The sequence below is a fragment of the Pleurodeles waltl genome, chromosome 3_1 (genome assembly GCF_031143425.1).
Source record: "Pleurodeles waltl isolate 20211129_DDA chromosome 3_1, aPleWal1.hap1.20221129, whole genome shotgun sequence".
Taxonomy (NCBI): Eukaryota; Metazoa; Chordata; class Amphibia; order Caudata; family Salamandridae; genus Pleurodeles; species Pleurodeles waltl.
Genome location: NC_090440.1, coordinates 1,984,655,249 through 1,984,673,854, shown reverse-complemented (window position 1 = coordinate 1,984,673,854; position 18,606 = coordinate 1,984,655,249). Strand labels below are relative to the sequence as shown.

General features: G+C 45.4%; 1 protein-coding gene across 2 annotated transcripts in view; it reads right to left on the bottom strand.

Annotated features, from left to right (window-relative positions):
- The window catches only part of DOC2B (double C2 domain beta), a 1,627,913-nt gene that overhangs the window by 20,035 nt on the left and 1,589,272 nt on the right, over positions 1–18,606 (bottom strand). For both annotated transcript variants that reach the window (XM_069226394.1, XM_069226395.1), the window contains one exon: positions 17,079–17,175. In XM_069226394.1, the coding sequence (XP_069082495.1) occupies positions 17,079–17,175 (97 nt within the window). The remainder of the gene's footprint in view (positions 1–17,078; positions 17,176–18,606) is intronic.

Here is an 18,606-nt window from a genome sequence, read left to right as displayed (position 1 = left end):
CTTGTACACGATTGTACATTGAGAGACAGTCCTCAGACCCCGTTTCTTTAACTGCTCTCCCGGCAGCAATTTTTAATTAAACAAACAGTTCCTGTTTTCCCAAATGGCTCTTGTCTTTCATTTTTTAAAGGTGAATGCTCATTCGAGCAACAAGTGACATGACTATTTTCAGGCGTACTTTGCCAGGTTGTATTGCTTGCTTATGGTGACGCATTGCCATTATCTTATCTTTGTTTGACAAAATGCTAATGCATTGTGTGTGTGTGTGTAGGGGGGTGTGAGTGTGTGTCACACAAAATTAATCATCCTTTAAATTAACTGTTAAGAAGTGTCATATGTGTGTATATATCATTGCTTACCTATTTGCAAGTTTGATTTTATATTAAGATTGCCATAATTAGTGATTTCTACATTAATAATTAGTCATTAGAGTCTGTTCGCGTTAAGCTAGTCATAGTCACAATAGATTTCAATTTGAAAGGCCCCATCTTAAATGAAATGGTATGTTTCTGCATGTTGTGCTTAATCTTTCTCTCATTTCAGAAGCCGAGTTCCAACCATATGCGCATTAGAACTGTGCTGTTATTGTTGAATTCTTTGTGAAGGCCATTGAATGTGCATCTCTTAACAAGCTGAACAGTAAATCTTAACACTTGTGCGTGAGATGGACTGGCTTAGATGTATCCTAGGAAGGCCATGAAGCTAAAATCTTCCATTATATGATTGATGGAAAGTGGTTCTGACACTGGGAGTTTGTAAATGCTTAGTTTTGATAGGTTCCTTAACTGTGGGAATTGAAAGGAGGATCCAGATTGTTGAATTCTATGTTCGCTAGGTTAAGTAGCCAGATGTGCTCCTGACCATGTTTAAAGGCAGATGCCCCTCTGCCTCTCCTGAGGCTTCGTGCGTATTTTATTGCTGCGCACAGAATTAATCACTCAAGCAAATGTATTTCTTCTTTCTCTGATTAGAAACTTCATTTGGTTCTGCATTAAAGGCATCATTTTCTGACACATGCAACACAAAACTTCCCCAACCTCACTTCTGAAACCTTAGCTTAGCATTAAGGAGTTTCCCATCAAGGGAACCAAATCTTTCATGATTTTCCTACAATAATCTTTAAATAACTTGGCTATGTATTTGCTATTCTGACTTGCGTTGGATCATATGGACTAATGCTGACACCAGGTGATTACTGATGTATGACTAATTTGAGTTTGGAACTTTGTTAATCTGCTAACAAACCTTCATGGTTTGCAAATCTAATACTCTGTCATTCTTGTGGGGCAAAATATGCTTCACTGTTCTTGAGATGTTGTTGAACTGTTAATGTTAAGCCTCAATTTGAGACAAAGATCCATCCACTCAAGTAGAGCTGGGATTTGAAATTTGCACCAAAAATGTACACGTCCTTTTGCCCCATCACCTTTGAGAGGTGAGGTGAGGTGTTGGTATGTTTTCTGCAGCTTTTTCATCACTGAATTCTAACTTGAGGTCTCTCTGCTACTATCAGAGAAGCTAGGCGTATCATGACTCAACTTTGACAAGTAACAAGGACGATTACAGCTGAATTTGTTCAGAGTTTCGTCTCTGATGTACAGTTACCTAGCAAGTGTCAGTGCACCTTTACATTTTTAAATTAATCGACATATGGAGACACTTGCATCCACCTGAAAATGTGTACTCCTATTATTCCCCAGTACACTTATTACATACCCGCATAGACCTCATCCTCACCTCACAGAATCTAACGCATAAAATAACGAGAGCGGAGTATTCCGCTAGGGTAATCTCAGACCACTGCCCACTCATAGTACAAATAAGATGGGGCAGACCTCGCTCATGCATTCCTACCTGGCGTCTGCAAACGCAACTATTACAAGACCCCCTGTGGCGGGTTCTTTATCCCGGGTCGAAGGGATATTGGATTTAAGACGACAGACGCGTACTCACGGGGTTAATTAATTTATTTCCCTTGCAGTCTTAAGACAAATTAACTATTTCCTAGAATGTCCGGTTTGATTTAGTCTCTCAAATGATAAGTAATAAAGTCTCTTGTTTCCTTATTTTCTCTTCCAGGGTTTGGATAAGGATCCTTGTGGGGTCTGGTTCGGCTTTAGGAAGATTCTGCTCCTCCCATGCGTCAGCGGCCCAGGTTCCCAAAATAAAGGAGAAAAGAAAAAGGTAAGTGGGGTTTAAATAATAGGTAGAGCTATTTAGGTTAGTAGGGAGGTGGGGGTAGATACAGGAGTGCAGGGAGGTGAGGATTACTTTTCTCCACGTCCTTCTCCCAGTCCCAGTGCGTTCGTGTAGCTCCCTTGTTGGGTTATTAGCAGTTTTTATGGTCGGGTCCCCGTGAGGTTAGAGGGTATCCTGGGTTCCTTTTTACACCACCTCCCCCTCCCTATAAGACCTCAGCCCTCTTCCCTCAGTTCCCCGTAGTCTCCATAGTCCCCGTAAACCCCGTAACCACCCGGTGTCCCCCTCCCCTTTTCGGTACGACCGTACCTCGGTAGGCCACGCCCCTCCAGGGACGCGGCCGGCTTTCGGACGGTCTCCCGACTTCACCGGCTCAGGGGCGGGAGGCTCCCTGGGTATTGCTCCTCTTTCGCGGTGCTCGTCTGCTTTCCGGGGACTCGCTTCGTTTGGGCGTTCGGTCGGCTCTCTTGCTGTTTGTTGTGCGTTTCGATCCTTCGCGATCTCTGGGTCTACGGCGGCTTCCTTCTTTTCAATATTCACTCTGGCGTACATGACGCTTGACGTCACGACGTCCAGAGCTCCTGGGGTCTCCGCGGGGAATCCTTCGTCAGTTTCTGTGTCTTTCTGAAAACCGGCGTCTGGGGACGTCCGGTTACACATCCCCTCACTTGAATGGGGCTGTTCGAGTCCCACAGGACCCGGGAACCGGGATAGATAGTCGGCCTGACCCATAAGGTCGCCTGGGAGGTGGCAGACATGAAAGGAGAAAGGTTGAAGCTCAATAAACCACCTCAGGATGCGGTTGTTGGTATTTTTATATCTTGAGAGCCAGGTAAGGGGAGCATGATCTGTATACAGCAGGAAGGACCTGCCCAAAAGGTAATATTGGAGGCTTTCGATTGCCCACTTAATGGCAAGACACTCTCGCTCGATAATGGGATATTTCTGTTCCCTGGGAAACAGTTTACGACTAATATAGACCACGGGATGGCTAACTTCGGTTTCATCTTTCTGAAAAAGTACGTCTCCCAATCCTACATCGGAGGCATCCGTTTGAAGGTGGAATGGTTTATTAAACTCCGGGCACTTTAAGATCGGTTGAGTAGTGAGGCATTTCTGCAAGGTACGATAACTATGATATTGATCCGGGTTTAGTCTCGTAATGGTTTTAGGTTGTCCCTTTCTCAGAAGATCAGTCAGGGGGGTGGCCAAGGTGGAATAATGAGGGATAAAGCGTCGGTAGTATCCTACCAGGCCTAAAAACGAACGGACCTCTTTTTTCGAGGTGGGAGCATCGATGCGTAGGATGGCTTCGATTTTGTTCATTTGGGGTCTCAGTATACCTTTTCCTATGTGATAGCCCAGGTAAGAGATATCATTAAAGGCCAGTCGGCTCTTAGAAGGGTTGGCTGTCAGTCCAGCCCTTCGTATGCTGTAAGGATTTTTCCTATATGCGTTAAATGGTCCCCCCATGTCTCGCTAAATATGACGATGTCATCCAGATAGGCGGCAGCGTAGCTGGTATGCGGTCGTAGAATGGTATCAATGAGACGTTGGAAAGTGGCGGGTGCGCCATGTAACCCGAAAGGGAGAACCTTAAAATGATATAGCCCGGAGGGAGTGGAGAAGGCCGTTTTTTCTCTGTCTCCTGGGGCTAGCGGGATCTGCCAGTATCCTTTTGTCAAATCGAGAGTAGACATGTAGTGAGCTTTCCCCAATTTCTCTAAAAGTTCGTCTACTCTTGGGAGAGGATACGTGTCAAATTGGGATATAGAATTGACTTGTCTGAAGTCAATGCAAAAACGTATAGACCCATCCGGTTTGGGTACCAATACCACAGGCGAACACCAGGGACTTTGAGAAGGTTCTATAATATCTAGGTCTAGCATTTTCTCTATTTCGCTTTCTACCAGAACCTTCCTAGCTTCAGGGATACGATAAGGGCGTAACCGCACTATCTTGTCAGGAGGGGTTATGATCTGATGATGTACCAACTTGGTTCTACCCGGTGTCAGGGAGAATATCTGAGTATGTTCATAGAGGAGTTTGTTTAACTGCTTGCGTTGTTGAAGCGAGATGTCTGTGTTTATGACCGGTATCTCGCTTCCACTAGGGCGATCAGTGGGGCACCACCCTACCTCCAATTCCTTAACAGTGTTAACCAGACATCCTCGGACCGGGTCGGTCACAGGTTCTTCCCATTTTTTTTTAGCAGATTAACGTGGAAGATCTGTGACCTATTGGGTCTATCGGTTAGCTGAATTTTATAAGTCACCGGTGTTACGATTCCAGTCACGTTATATGGTCCCTGCCACTTTGCTAACAGTTTGTTGTCTGAACTGGGGAGAAGCACTAATACTTTATCCCCTATGGAAAAAGTCCTCAACTGTGTATTCCTATCATAATACCTTTTCTGTTTCTCTTGAGCCTTCTCCATGTTTACTCTCACGTTTTCCCACACCGTGTGTAGGTGGGTTTTTAATTCCTGGGTATATTTCAGAAGGGTCTTTTCCCCATCCTCTTCCTCCCATAGTTCCGCTGCCATGTCTAATAGGGTCCTGGGTTGTCGTCCGAACAGCAGTTCAAACGGACTATGGCCCGTAGAAGCTTGCTCATGGGTTCTGACAGCGTATAATACTAAGGGGAGTTTCCTATCCCAGTCTTTACCTGAATCGGAGATAGATTTCTTTAGAAGATTTTTCAGTGTTCGGTTGTACCGTTCCACCAGACCGTCAGTCTGGGGATGATAGACCGAAGTCCGCAATTGTTTGATCCCCAAAAGTTGGCATATCTGTGCCATTAAGGAGGACATGAATTGGGTGCCTTGGTCTGTTAGGATTTCTCGGGGAAAACCGATTCGGGAAAAGAAGCCTATCATGGCGTGGGCGACGCTCTTGGTGTTAATACTACTAAGGGGGAGGGCCTCGGGGTACCTTGTGGCGTAGTCCACCAACACTAATATGTAACGGTATCCCCGGGAAGAGGGTAGGAGCGGACCAACAATGTCCATTCCTATTCGTGAGAAGGGGATATCTATGATAGGGAGGGGTTGTAAAGGGGCTCTTCTCCTCGTACCAGGATCAATCATTTGGCATTTAGGACACTGCTGACAGAATTTCCTAATCTGAGAAAAGACACCCGGCCAATAGAACCTCCTCAACAGATACTCCTCTGTTTTTTCTCTCCCATAGTGGCCACCCCCTGGCTGACTGTGGGCTAGGTGTAGAACTTGTTGTCTGTAGGGTTCGGGGACTATCAATTGCTTCTTTTCTTCTCGGCCCGTGCTAGTGACTCGATATAATAGATTTTTAACTATTGTGAACGATGGACCTTTATCTTGGAGGGCCCGGGGTCGTGCACTTTTCCAGGCATGAACTAAACTTGGATCTTCTCTTTGGCAGCTCCGGAAGGGGGGCAGGTTAGTAAGGGTAAGAACGGGTGTAATTACCATCTCTGGGCTCGAGTTTTCTTGTGTGTAGGCTTTTTTGGTTGCTCTTTTTTCACTCCGAGAGGGTTTGTAGCGGTCTAACGGGGTCGGTATAGGTACGTTAGAAAAGGGAGCACTGTTCCACCATGTATTCATTTCTTCAGAATGTCTGGTACTATCTAGAAGCTCCGGAAATTTTGTAAAATCCGTTCCTATAATAGCTTCTTCCACTAGTCATTCCACTACCCCCATCCTTATGGGATTTTCTTTTCCTTCCCATGATAGGGTTGCCCAGGTTAGAGGATATTCCTTGGTTTCTCCGTGAATACAACAGATGGATACAGTAAGTCCGGCAGTAAAGGTAGGGTTAACGAGTAGATCAGCTCGGATTACGGACTGACTGCATCCTGAATCAATGAGGGCCAGGGTGGGTCTTCCATTGATAACCAGTCTCTTCTTATATGGGGTTTCTTTTCCCCCGGTATAAAAGACTCGTCCCCTAGTAATTCCTATTTCCATTGGTTCGGGTTTTTCGGTTTTTAGGGGACAAACCCGGGCTATATGTCCCCATTCACCACAACTAAAACACTGTGGCTGTTGAACGTACGGCTTTTCAAACCCTCGTGTTTTTCCAGTATCCTCGTTGGCTCTTCGTCCTGCCGATGAGGATGAAAGGGGACTCGGTCGAACCGGACTAGGGGTTGGCCGAAGGGGGGGAACCTTAAACTCGAGGGAGCGGTGAAAGGCACATGCTAACTCAATGGTGGTGTTAGTGTCGGGGTTTGGGTGTTGTTTAATCCAGTGGCGTGTGTTGGGGGGTAGGGCGTCTAGATACTGTTCTAAGAGGACGATCTCGATGATGTCTTCCCGATTAGTCCCAATGGGGCCTAACCATTTGAGACCTAAATCCTTGATCCGAAAGTATAGGGCTCGGGGATTCTCGGAGGGTCCCCACTTAGCCTTTCTGAACCGGACTCGGTAGTGTTCTGAATCGAAACCCACCCGTTCCAGAATGCTCTTCTTAATGTCCTGGTATGGAGTTGTTCCCCCTGGGTTCACCGCTTGATAAGCCGCTTGGAGGGTTCCTGTTAATAATGGTGCTATATATTGACCCCATCGCTCTTGGGGCCAAGTAGCGGAAGTGGCAACTCGCTCAAAATTGGTGAAAAAAGCATCAGGATCTTCGCCTTCCTGGTAACGCTGTAGGACCGAACTAGGCACATTCGGATGTACCCGGGTGGCAGCAATGGTATCCGTGAGATTTTTGATGGCAGTTTCATGAACCAATTGATTGTTTGCCATGATAGTGGCCTGACTTTTGAGCGCGCTTTGCAGGGCCTCCCTTTCTACTTTAGCCTCCTTCTGTTGTTCTTCCCATACTATTTGTAGATGCCTCTGTCCCTCGGCCAACTGCTGCATCATATCTGAGATGGTGGGTTTATCCTCCATGGTCTTGAACTGCCTGTCGCCTGGTCCAATATCCCACTTCTGACACCACTGTGGCGGGTTCTTTATCCCGGGTCGAAGGGATATTGGATTTAAGACGACAGACGCGTACTCACGGGGTTAATTAATTTATTTCCCTTGCAGTCTTAAGACAAATTAACTATTTCCTAGAATGTCCGGTTTGATTTAGTCTCTCAAATGATAAGTAATAAAGTCTCTTGTTTCCTTATTTTCTCTTCCAGGGTTTGGATAAGGATCCTTGTGGGGTCTGGTTCGGCTTTAGGAAGATTCTGCTCCTCCCATGCGTCAGCGGCCCAGGTTCCCAAAATAAAGGAGAAAAGAAAAAGGTAAGTGGGGTTTAAATAATAGGTAGAGCTATTTAGGTTAGTAGGGAGGTGGGGGTAGATACAGGAGTGCAGGGAGGTGAGGATTACTTTTCTCCACGTCCTTCTCCCTGTCCCAGTGCGTTCGTGTAGCTCCCTTGTTGGGTTATTAGCAGTTTTTATGGTCGGGTCCCCGTGAGGTTAGAGGGTATCCTGGGTTCCTTTTTACACCACCTCCCCCTCCCTATAAGACCTCAGCCCTCTTCCCTCAGTTCCCCGTAGTCTCCATAGTCCCCGTAAACCCCGTAACCACCCGGTGTCCCCCTCCCCTTTTCGGTACGACCGTACCTCGGTAGGCCACGCCCCTCCAGGGACGCGGCCGGCTTTCGGACGGTCTCCCGACTTCACCGGCTCAGGGGCGGGAGGCTCCCTGGGTATTGCTCCTCTTTTGCGGTGCTCGTCTGCTTTCCGGGGACTCGCTTCGTTTGGGCGTTCGGTCGGCTCTCTTGTTGTTTGTTGTGCGTTTCGATCCTTCGCGATCTCTGGGTCTACGGCGGCTTCCTTCTTTTCAATATTCACTCTGGCGTACATGACGCTTGACGTCACGACGTCCAGAGCTCCTGGGGTCTCCGCGGGGAATCCTTCGTCAGTTTCTGTGTCTTTCTGAAGACCGGCGTCTGGGGACGTCCGGTTACACCCCCCTTTTAGGAAGGACATTGCTACACACATCTCAGCATATTTCACATCGAATGTAGGGACGGCCACCTCAAGAGCCATCGAATGGGATGCACATAAGACAGTCATAAGAGGGGTATGCATATCAACTACAGTGGGAGTGCGGCAAACGCTAATGCGCGAACTCCGAGCATTAGAACAAGAAATTCAATTAGCTGAGGGCGAGTTCGCTAAATATGCCATAACAGCGACCATGCTCACTAACATGCGCACTAAATGGTCCAAGACAGACAGTCGCCTCAGACACTTCGACTATCGACATCACATGGCCCGCACACATGCGGAGGGCGACAGATCCGGTAAACTATTAGCGTGGCTTATAAAGAGTGAACACCGGAACGCCCCTATAGGCGCTATCCGCCTGGAATCAGGTCAGATAGTCAATACTCAGGTAGAGATAAATAATGCTTTCAAAGAGTATTATAGCTTGTTGTACCAGGCACGGCCTCCACCCACTAAGACCCATTTAGACGAATTCTTCAGCGATATAACTCTGAGCAGCCTGACAGCTGCTCAAACTATAGAGCTAGACAGCCCGATTGAGATAGCTGAAATCCAACGAGCACTGCTACAGTTGACACACGGCAAAGCACCCGGCAGCGATGGCATACCCATAGAATACTACAGCACGTTCCAATCTCAGATTCTAGCTCCATATCTAGCAATGCTAAAGGAAGCGCTGGAACTGGGCCAGCTCCCTGAAACATGCCGTGAGGCTTTGATAGCAGTTTTACCAAAGGCAGGCCGTGACCCCTTGGATGTTCGCTCATATAGGCCATTATCACTACTAAACACTGATTGCAAATTACTCGGAAAAATACTAGCTAACCGCCTACTTCCCTATGTGTCAGAGCTGGTACATCAGGATCAGGCAGGCTTCATTCCCGGCCGCAACACATTCAGCAATATCAGGAATTTACTGCGCCTAATGAGAAACTCCCCGGTAGAAGGCAGGCACCTGGTGGCAGTATCATTGGACATAGAAAAAGCATTTGATACGTTGGGTTGGCCCTTCTTAACAGAAACACTCAAGCGGATGGGTTTTGGGCAAGTGTACATTGGTTGGGTGAGAACATTATACACTGACCCAACAGCTAGGGTTAAGACGGGCGATACGATCTCCGAAAAATTTATTATTAGTAGAGGCACCAGACAGGGATGCCCGCTTTCACCACTGTTATTCGAATTAGCCATTGAACCTCTAGCCGCCCACCTTCGCATAATGGCACCCACGTGGGGTGTCTTGGATGGCCAGAAGCACCAGATAGTATCCTTATATGCGGATGATGCACTGATCTTCCTACGAGATCACGTGGGAGCCCTGCCGGGCCTGCTGGAACTCCTAGAAAAATTTAGTTCGGTGGCCGGATTAACAGTGAATTGGACAAAATCCTGCATATTCCCCATGCGCCCGGTCCCCGAGGCACTGAGAACACCAGCGGTGCCGGGAGGCTTGAAATGGTGCTATACAACATTTAAATATTTAGGTGTAAACATATACCATGACAGTCAAGATTTCAGGGATGGTAACCTCGGCCAAGTGGTCAGATCAACGAGGGGCTCCTTGCCCTTCTGGTGCTCACTCCCACTCTCTCCTATGGGCAGAGTAGCTATTGCAAAGATGATAGTATTACCCCGACTACTCTATTACTTTATGGCGTTACCCTTAATACTTCCGAGCTCCTTCTTTAAACTATTGAATAGCTTACTAACGGACCTAATATGGGGCAATGGCCGAAGACGCGTTGCATTAACAAAAGTACTTCTACCGCTCAAGTTGGGGGTACTGGCCGCCCCCAGATTTGAAGCGTACTACGCAGCTGCCCAACTACAATGGATATCCACATGGGTTGGAAACCCAACCGGGGCCGAAACTCAGAGGGTGTTGCAGGATCTCGAAGGCACAGAGATAATGCAATACCTCATGAATCGTACTGATCCAGTGAACACTAGCAATGTGCTGCTGTATACTGCACATTGGGCTTGGGGCCGATACGCGTTGCAAAACGCAAAAGTCCCGCAGTACTCACCAAGAATCCCACTGCTGGCCCAACCGACATTAGCAAAAATAGCAGCCAAAGTGGGCCTGAATACATGGGGTAGCAGGGGCATACTTACATTAGGAGACATCTACCAGGACGGGCAACTTCAAACCTATGAAGCGCTAGCCGATAGGTATGCGCTCGGCCGGGGAGGTTTTATAGCTTATGGAGCAATTTGGCAGGTAATGAGAGAGTGCTGGAGAAAAGGCAACTCGGAACCGGATATCTCCCCTCTGCTGCACGAACTGATGGGGAGCACAAATGCCCCATCAAGCATTTCAAATATATACAACATCCTCGCCGGCCAGGCTGAACACAAACAGGAACAGGCAAAAAACAAATGGGACTGTGTGCTACCGGAACCACTATCCCCTAACTTATGGGAACAAGCGATGAAAATGACTCGCGAGGTTTCACGCAACCCTCGCTTCCGATACACACAGTTTAATTATGTGCATCAGACTTATCTATCACCTCACTGCATAACACGCATGTTTCCCCGGTCACCACAAACATGCCCCAGATGCGACACAGAAGAGGCCACATTCTACCACATGACATGGGAATGCCTCCCGATCCGGAATACATGGATAGAGATAATAACGTTGCTAGCTGAATGGACAAATACCACATTATCCCCTGCTCCTGAGGTGTGCCTATTGGGCATAACACCTCATCCCAAGAAACGCAAACGCACCTATAAATGCATTGCCCTGGCACAGGTGCTGTATAGACGCCTGATCGCCATGAAGTGGAAAGCCCCTGGTGCCCCCAGTGTTGCCCAGTGGCGCGAAGAGGTAATACGTTGGACCAAAGCAGAAACACAGTCATTGCAGAATCTACTGGATAAAGGTATACTAGTTAAAGGCCTAGAGGTTTGGAACTCGTTCTTGATTGCTGCAGAAAATAAAGACGATGAGCGTCCTCCCTAAACAAATGAGTGGAGAGATTTGACATCATCGCAATGGCCATAGTGTAACATTAATGAATGGGGCGTTCGAGGCACGCGGGGGAGAGGAAGGGGAAAAAGAAAAAAGAACAATAACATTTTTTTTTTTAAATGGACCAATATAAAATTGCGACGCCTTCCGCGTGTGCCCCTGGGCGCATAGCTGGAGCCTTGTGGTGCGCTTGGGGGTACTGGGGCTGGGAGTCCTCGGATCCTGCTGGTTCCCTCCTGCTGCGACCCGTTCCCCATACACGGCGCTCCACGGCCAGCGGTGGGCCGGTCCCCTGTGGTCGTGGGGTGGCCTGGTTATGTGCTGATGCGACGAAATCGCGGGGATGCTAGCGCAAAGGTTAAGCATGCCTCATGTGGTTCGCCTCCTGCCCCTCCCTGCGACTGGTTCCTCCCCTTCCTGGGCAAAGCAAAACACAAACGCTGTGGGATAGCGTAACTGGATGGACGGAATGCGGAACCAATCAAACATTCACCCCCAGTCACAGATCTGGGTTTAATCCATCCATTATTTTGCTCACCATGCCACCCCAGTGTGAACCCAGCCATATGCAAATCAGTCTTGACCCTGTTCCTCATGGGAACAGTCCAGCCCGAACTGCCAGGCCAGGTTCTCCCTGGACCGGAAACAGGCATCCTGGAACCGGTTTCGGGGTTTCACCCCTCATCAGCCAGGCTAGCTTGAATCCAGTGGCACAGTGAGCCCGGGACCCACGTCTGGGCATACCCGGCGCACTTAGGGCGGCAAAAGCAAAGCAAAACACAAACGCTGTGGGATAGCGTAACTGGATGGACGGAATGCGGAACCAATCAAACATTCACCCCCAGTCACAGATCTGGGTTTAATCCATCCATTATTTTGCTCACCATGCCACCCCAGTTTGAACCCAGCCATATGCAAATCAGTCTTGACCCTGTTCCTCATGGGAACAGTCCAGCCCGAACTGCCAGGCCAGGTTCTCCCTGGACCGGAAACAAGCATCCTGGGACCGGTTTCGGGGTTTCACCCCTCATCAGCCAGGCTAGCTTGAATCCAGTGGCACAGTGAGCCCGGGACCCACGTCTGGGCATATCCGGCGCACTTAGGGCGGCAAAAGCAAAGCAAAACACAAACGCTGTGGGATAGCGTAACTGGATGGACGGAATGCGGAACCAATCAAACATTCACCCCCAGTCACAGATCTGGGTTTAATCCATCCATTATTTTGCTCACCATGCCACCCCAGTTTGAACCCAGCCATATGCAAATCAGTCTTGACCCTGTTCCTCATGGGAACAATCCAGCCCGAACTGCCAGGCCAGGTTCTCCCTGGACCAGAAACAAACATCCTGGGACCAGTTTCGGGGTTTCACCCCTCATCAGCCAGGCTAGCTTGAATCCAGTGGCACAGTGAGCCCGGGACCCACGTCTGGGCACACCCGGCGCACTTAGGGCGGCAAAAGCAAAGCAAAACACAAACGCTGTGGGATAGCGTAACTGGATGGACGGAATGTGGAACCAATCAAACATTCACCCCCAGTCACAGATCTGGGTTTAATCCATCCATTATTTTGCTCACCATGCCACCCCAGTTTGAACCCAGCCATATGCAAATCAGTCTTGACCCTGTTCCTCATGGGAACAGTCCAGCCCGAACTGCCAGGCCAGGTTCTCCCTGGACCGGAAACAAGCATCCTGGGACCGGGGGTGAGTGTTTGCATTGTCAGCACTCCGTCCATCATCATTTTGTTTTGCTAATGTCCTCCTCTTCCTGGGCCCTTCCCCTCCTCCACTGTCGGTCCTCTGCCCCCTCCCACCGTTGTGTGTCCGCCGGAGCCGCCTCAGCGCCTATCCTACTGTCTTTTCTCTATGCTTCTTGTTTCTTGTTTGTTTAGCACTCGCTGTTTAGAAATCGGTGCATTGGAAGGTAAGGCATTTCCCCCTCAAAAACTATAGCATTGCTGAACCTGAAAGGAGCAGGCTTTCAGTGTATACGATTACTATCTGGTAAACATTGAGGTTGTTTGGCTACTTAATCTTGAATTAAGTTGGATGTTGAAATTTTATCTAAGAAAAGTTCCAAATACATCTGAGCTGCTTTTTGTACTATTAGGAATAAGTGAATTTAGTTAATTTTGTAGAATAAGAGATAAGAGAGAGTATTTGTGATAGGGGAACCCTATTTTTGTCATATTTTTGATTTTCGTTTTCCCCGTTCTTTTCTTTTTTCACATATAGATGTAAGACTAATGGAAGCTGTGGTATTTATCCCTCTAGGAATCCGGCTATTTTGAAGACCATTTGGGTATGTTAAGGAACAAGCTACTGCTCCTATAGGTACAAGGTTGGCCTATTAGACTTATGGATCACTTTTACTGATTTGAGGTTTTTTGTTTTGAAATAGAGATGGATTTTTGAAATCTGACTGTAGGCCTGTATAAGGAGCCCCGTGTAATCAAGAGTTGAAGCTAGAGAACCAACCTTTTTGTGTTTTCCTTATGAGAGAACGCATCAACATTGTCATCTGGTACCTAATATTGTTAATACATTTATTGTGGAGATTAGTTTGGGAAACCACATATGTTTTATGGTTTTTTAGTTTCTTTTTGCATGTAGTGGGTGTTTGAATCCTCTTGCACTGTCTCTTGGTGTGGAATCTCTTTTTGGTTTTCATTTGTCCTTTAATCTTAGTTTTGAATCTTTTCACTTGATTTCTTTGTTCATGCACTTTGCACTCCTTTTGATGATTCTTGGTGTGTGGTATTATGTAGGTAGGATAGCGGAATCTCAAAGAATTAGATTAAACGTACGATTATGGTATTTCTTATTGTTATTTCTTATGTTTATCAGATTTGACTCAGATGGGAAAGACGAGAATCTAAAAGATCTGCGGTATCAGTCACCTAACATTAAAAAGGAACTGCCCTGATGAAGGCGGCTTTACAAAACGGAGGTTTAGCGCCGAAACACGCGTAGGCTTAGTTCCTACAGTTGTTATAATGGGATATGAATTTTAGGGTCCAAGTAATTTCTTTTGTTGAATTAGGTAGAGACGCGATCTGGTTCTAAGTTAATATGTCAAGACTGTGAATACTATTAAGGCTTTAAAGTAGTGTTGTAAAGAAAGTATATATCTAAATCGTATTGTATTGTACTTTGGACAACTTGGATTTTTTGTCCTTTTTTCAATGTTATGTTTTTATTATTTTTCATTGTTTGTTGTGTTTTTGTCTTGTATAACCCCTTTGTCTCTGTCTATTTACTATATATAATGTATGTGTCTTTTCCTGTGAATATGTAAATATTTATATATTTAATCTTGATCATTGTGTTTTCTTGGTGTTGTACATACATATGCAATAAATATCATTTTGTATATTTCAGTTATCTTGATAGTTGTTGTTGTTCTACAATTGTAGATAGCAGTGGACATTAGTTGTAGCTCAATCTCTTTTCTTGTACTCAATTTAGCACATGTTGAATATACCTCGAATGTGCACGCGCAGCTCGCAGAGCCCAACCCGGGTGTTGGTACACGCACACGAATCTTGCGTTTTGTCCATGCGTAATAATTATATGTGTAATGTACGTTGAAACATAATGTAACATCTTGTATTCCATTTAAAATGTTGCCATTTGGCCGATAAAACAATAAAAACATATGTAAAAAAAAAAAAAGCCTTATTCTAGGATGAGTAATATGTCAGCATAGTTTGACAGAATGTCAGTAACATCAGACTTGAGGTAACAAATTGTCGCCATTGCTTAGTTTACACACTCTACCAGATATCTGTAATTAAATGTGGTCATATTACCAGCATGCTAAATGTCTCTGGCTATTATTGCCAGATGGTTCATGTCTCGCATCTCTTAACACTATGACATCTGAAGGTTGCACATTATAAAAGGGAGCCCTTGCTCTTTTCAACAGAGCTCAGACTGTATTCGTAGCTTTCTAGTCACTACAGTAAACAGAAGATTTTCTTTGTTTCTTAAGGATTGAAGATCTATGTGAACATTGCTGACTTGTTACTACATCTGCAGTAGATGTTTCTTTGGTAAGGGATCAACTATTTCTGGAGCTAGTCAGCAGGGTGTCTAGAACAGAAATAGTCAAAGACGAGACACAGGAACAAAGGACTACGCTACTTAACTGTGGCTACTTTTTTCTACGTTTTTCTCACATATGATTGTCAGTTACTTTTTTTTAGGTCTCAAGAAAGCCAAGACTTTTCGTTTTTAAAAATCAGTCTTAAAATATAAATATACCTACATAGAGGGGCTTTCAGTCAGCCCACTTCATCCATTGATATGTTGTAGCGTCAGTGAGATTTTGATTCTGCCCACCATAACATACAGCATAGAGGAAGGTAAGCCCACCTCATCCATTTGCTCTCTTCATTGTGAGTAACAGCATTTTGTCTACAAAAGTTACTACAGGTAACTTCTGTTAGGAATACTGTTCCTCTGGGTATGTGTGTGCAAAACTAAATGTTTTTTTTTTTAATGATTTTGAAGTTTGCATCTTCAACACCGTTTCTTTTCTGTGATTAAACAATTTATCTGTTATTCCAGAGCCTCCACTTTCAGCCTCTTGGTAGCCTTGCATCATGAACCATGTTCAGGGGTGGCTCCTCCGTTAGGGTGGAGGAGTGTCCCCTCCCCCCGCCAGCAGCAGAAGCTTCAAACCTTTCAGAAGGAAAGGATAATAAACTATGTTTATTATCCTTTCCTTCTGAAAGGGGAGGGGCCACGGGTGTGACGAGCAGTGAGGGGGAGTGCACAGCACTCTCCTCTCAGAGCGCATCTGTGTTCGGCCTGCCTTCTTGGGCCGGCCAAACACACATGCGCAGTAGGCTCTCTCCAGCCCGGCAAATGTCCCGGCAACACAGTTTCCGGGCTGGAGAGAGCCTACGCAGGCTCCCAGTCTGCCTGGAAGCACCCTGGCTGGGTGCTCCCAGCCAACCTTGACGCTGTTCTGAGCAGTATCAGGATTGGCCGCAGGGCAGGCTGGGAGCCTGTGCCTGCAGCGATGATGGAAAGGAGAGCGGCGTGGCATGGGTCAGCGGATCAGGTACGTTTTTTTTGTGTTTTTTTTTAAATTAAATGTACCCCCGTTTCCTCCTGGCACTGCACCCGCCCACCCCTTTTTAGCACTGCGAGCCACGACTGACCATGTTCTAGAATTATCTTTTTACCAAAAGAAGCTCACAATTTATTAGGTACTGCATACACGGCAAAAGTTAGAGCAGGCAAGTGCAAGATTTAAAAAACATAGTAGGAAGAATTTATTTTCAGCATTGACTTAAAATGAAGCAGAGGTAATCTGTCTGAATCGGACCACTGGCATGTATGGTGACAGACAATCAGCATTTTGTTTTTCTCAGTTTAATAACAAAACAAAAAAAAACTCATGTGTATGTTGTGTGAAAATGACAAAAATGTCGAGGCTTGTCACACCATCTAATCTCCCCCTACAAGAATTAAGGGCAAAGCAATCTGGCTCAGGATATATATTCCTGAGCTCAAGCTGCATTGTCTTCAGCAGATCATAATTCGGCAATCCGAATCAGGTTTCTGCAAGCATAAATCAGGAAGTGGGAGGCTAGCCTTGAAATCAGTAGCCTACCGCCTTAATTGGCATGGTTGGCATGTATGGTACTGTTTTTTGTAAAAAATATTAGGAGGGGACCCGCATAACAGTCTGTGTTTCCAGTTAGCATGCATTTACATCTATCAGTCTTGTGGTTTGAGCCTCCCTCCTTTTTGTTAGCTCTTTTCTTGCTTATGTTCAATCCATTCGATTTGTGCCCACTCTCAACGTGACAAAGTATCTGTTGGAGATGGCCAGACGATTGTAACTCAATCAGAATCCCTCTCAGTCTTTATATTGACAAACAAATTGAGTTAGGGCAAGATTGCTGGTTTGCTAGCCTGTGACAGTGCATTGAGGGCATACCTTACTTACCGATAAAATCATTGGATTTTCCAAGATCGTAATCCCACACTGTAACTTCTAATGTCTTTTTAGACAGATCGCAATGCTTTATTTCGTAGCAAAACTCCTAGCGGGTAAAAAAAGAGAACAGACTCAATAAAAACTATTTTCTTTTCATCTTTATACAGTTAATAGATCTGGTGTCTCCATCAGACATTCTGCACATTGATTCGAGAACATGCTGTAGAAGAAGGTAATTTGTTAAAATCATTTTTTGAGAAATGTACTGTTAGTGAATAAGAAAGGGTGAATTACATTTGATTGAAAGCTTTTCAGCTGAAATATTTTCCTCTTTGAAAACTAAATATATTTAGACTGCACTCCATTTGTACTCAGTCATTACGTGGAGTACCATAATTTTATTATATTGTTCCCTAGACTCACCGTGGCATGCAGCATCACATTGGGTCGATTCGCAAAGGCATGTAAGAGTACATAAAAGAGTACTCTGAAAGTACAATTTTGTGTATTCTTTCAAGCATTTGTGAATTGGCCCCAAAACATCTAATTGAATTAAATTTATAACATTCCGGTCATATTCATGAACAGTTTGTACAAATAGAGAAGAGTGTGTTGTATTTGCAGTTTTACTAACAGAAAGTCTGAAATTTCAGGGCCAATTCACAAAGGCATGTAACGATATGTAAAAATGTGCTCCTGTAGTACTACTACCCATACTCATAAATGTTTCTGGGAATCAGTCCTCAAGCGCTGAACTGGCTGCATCTGATGTTACGGCAGTAAGATAGCCAGGTTAAGGTAACCGTGAATCTTGTGATGGTCCAGTGCAAACTCAGGGTAGGGGCAGTAAAAGTAAAGTCTGCATTTTTACATTAAAGATGACTTTACTGGAAAACATAGCATTACACCAACAAGTAGACAGTAGAAGCTGAAGAAATGAGTAAACCTGGGCGAAATTTAAATTAGGGCAGCATAATTTGCATAGTTTCACATTCCGCTTATAATGCAAAATTCCAGAAATTGATCACTTTAGTAAATACGCAGCACTTGAGAGATACATTTACTACATATGTGTCACTCACGTTAAAAATTTACAGCAAACGCATGGAAAATTCAGAACACGAGCAGATGTTGTTCACAGAGCTATTGGAGTTTTTTTGCACTATTTTTTAATCAAGCAATGTGTTTTTGCAATATAAATTGATGTGAGGGTGCATTATGTGCTAAATATAGCTCTAAATTATGGATTTACATGTTGCATATTTAAATGTAATTTCAAGAAATTCCCCCAAAGTTTTGCATAATTTTGCAAAACGAAATAACGAAAATTTTGCTCACCCACAAAAATGTGCTCCCTTATAACACTTTTAAAAAGAAAAACAAAAGAGAGGGTCTGGGATGTGTGGAGAAAAGGAACTTAAAACCACATTTTCTTCTTTTTAGGTTTTGCATGCACAGCGCTCCCGCTCTCGTTGGTGTCCTTGCTTTCACTGGTTCCTGTGCTTCCCACTTACTTTTTAGGGTCGAGCCTGCATCG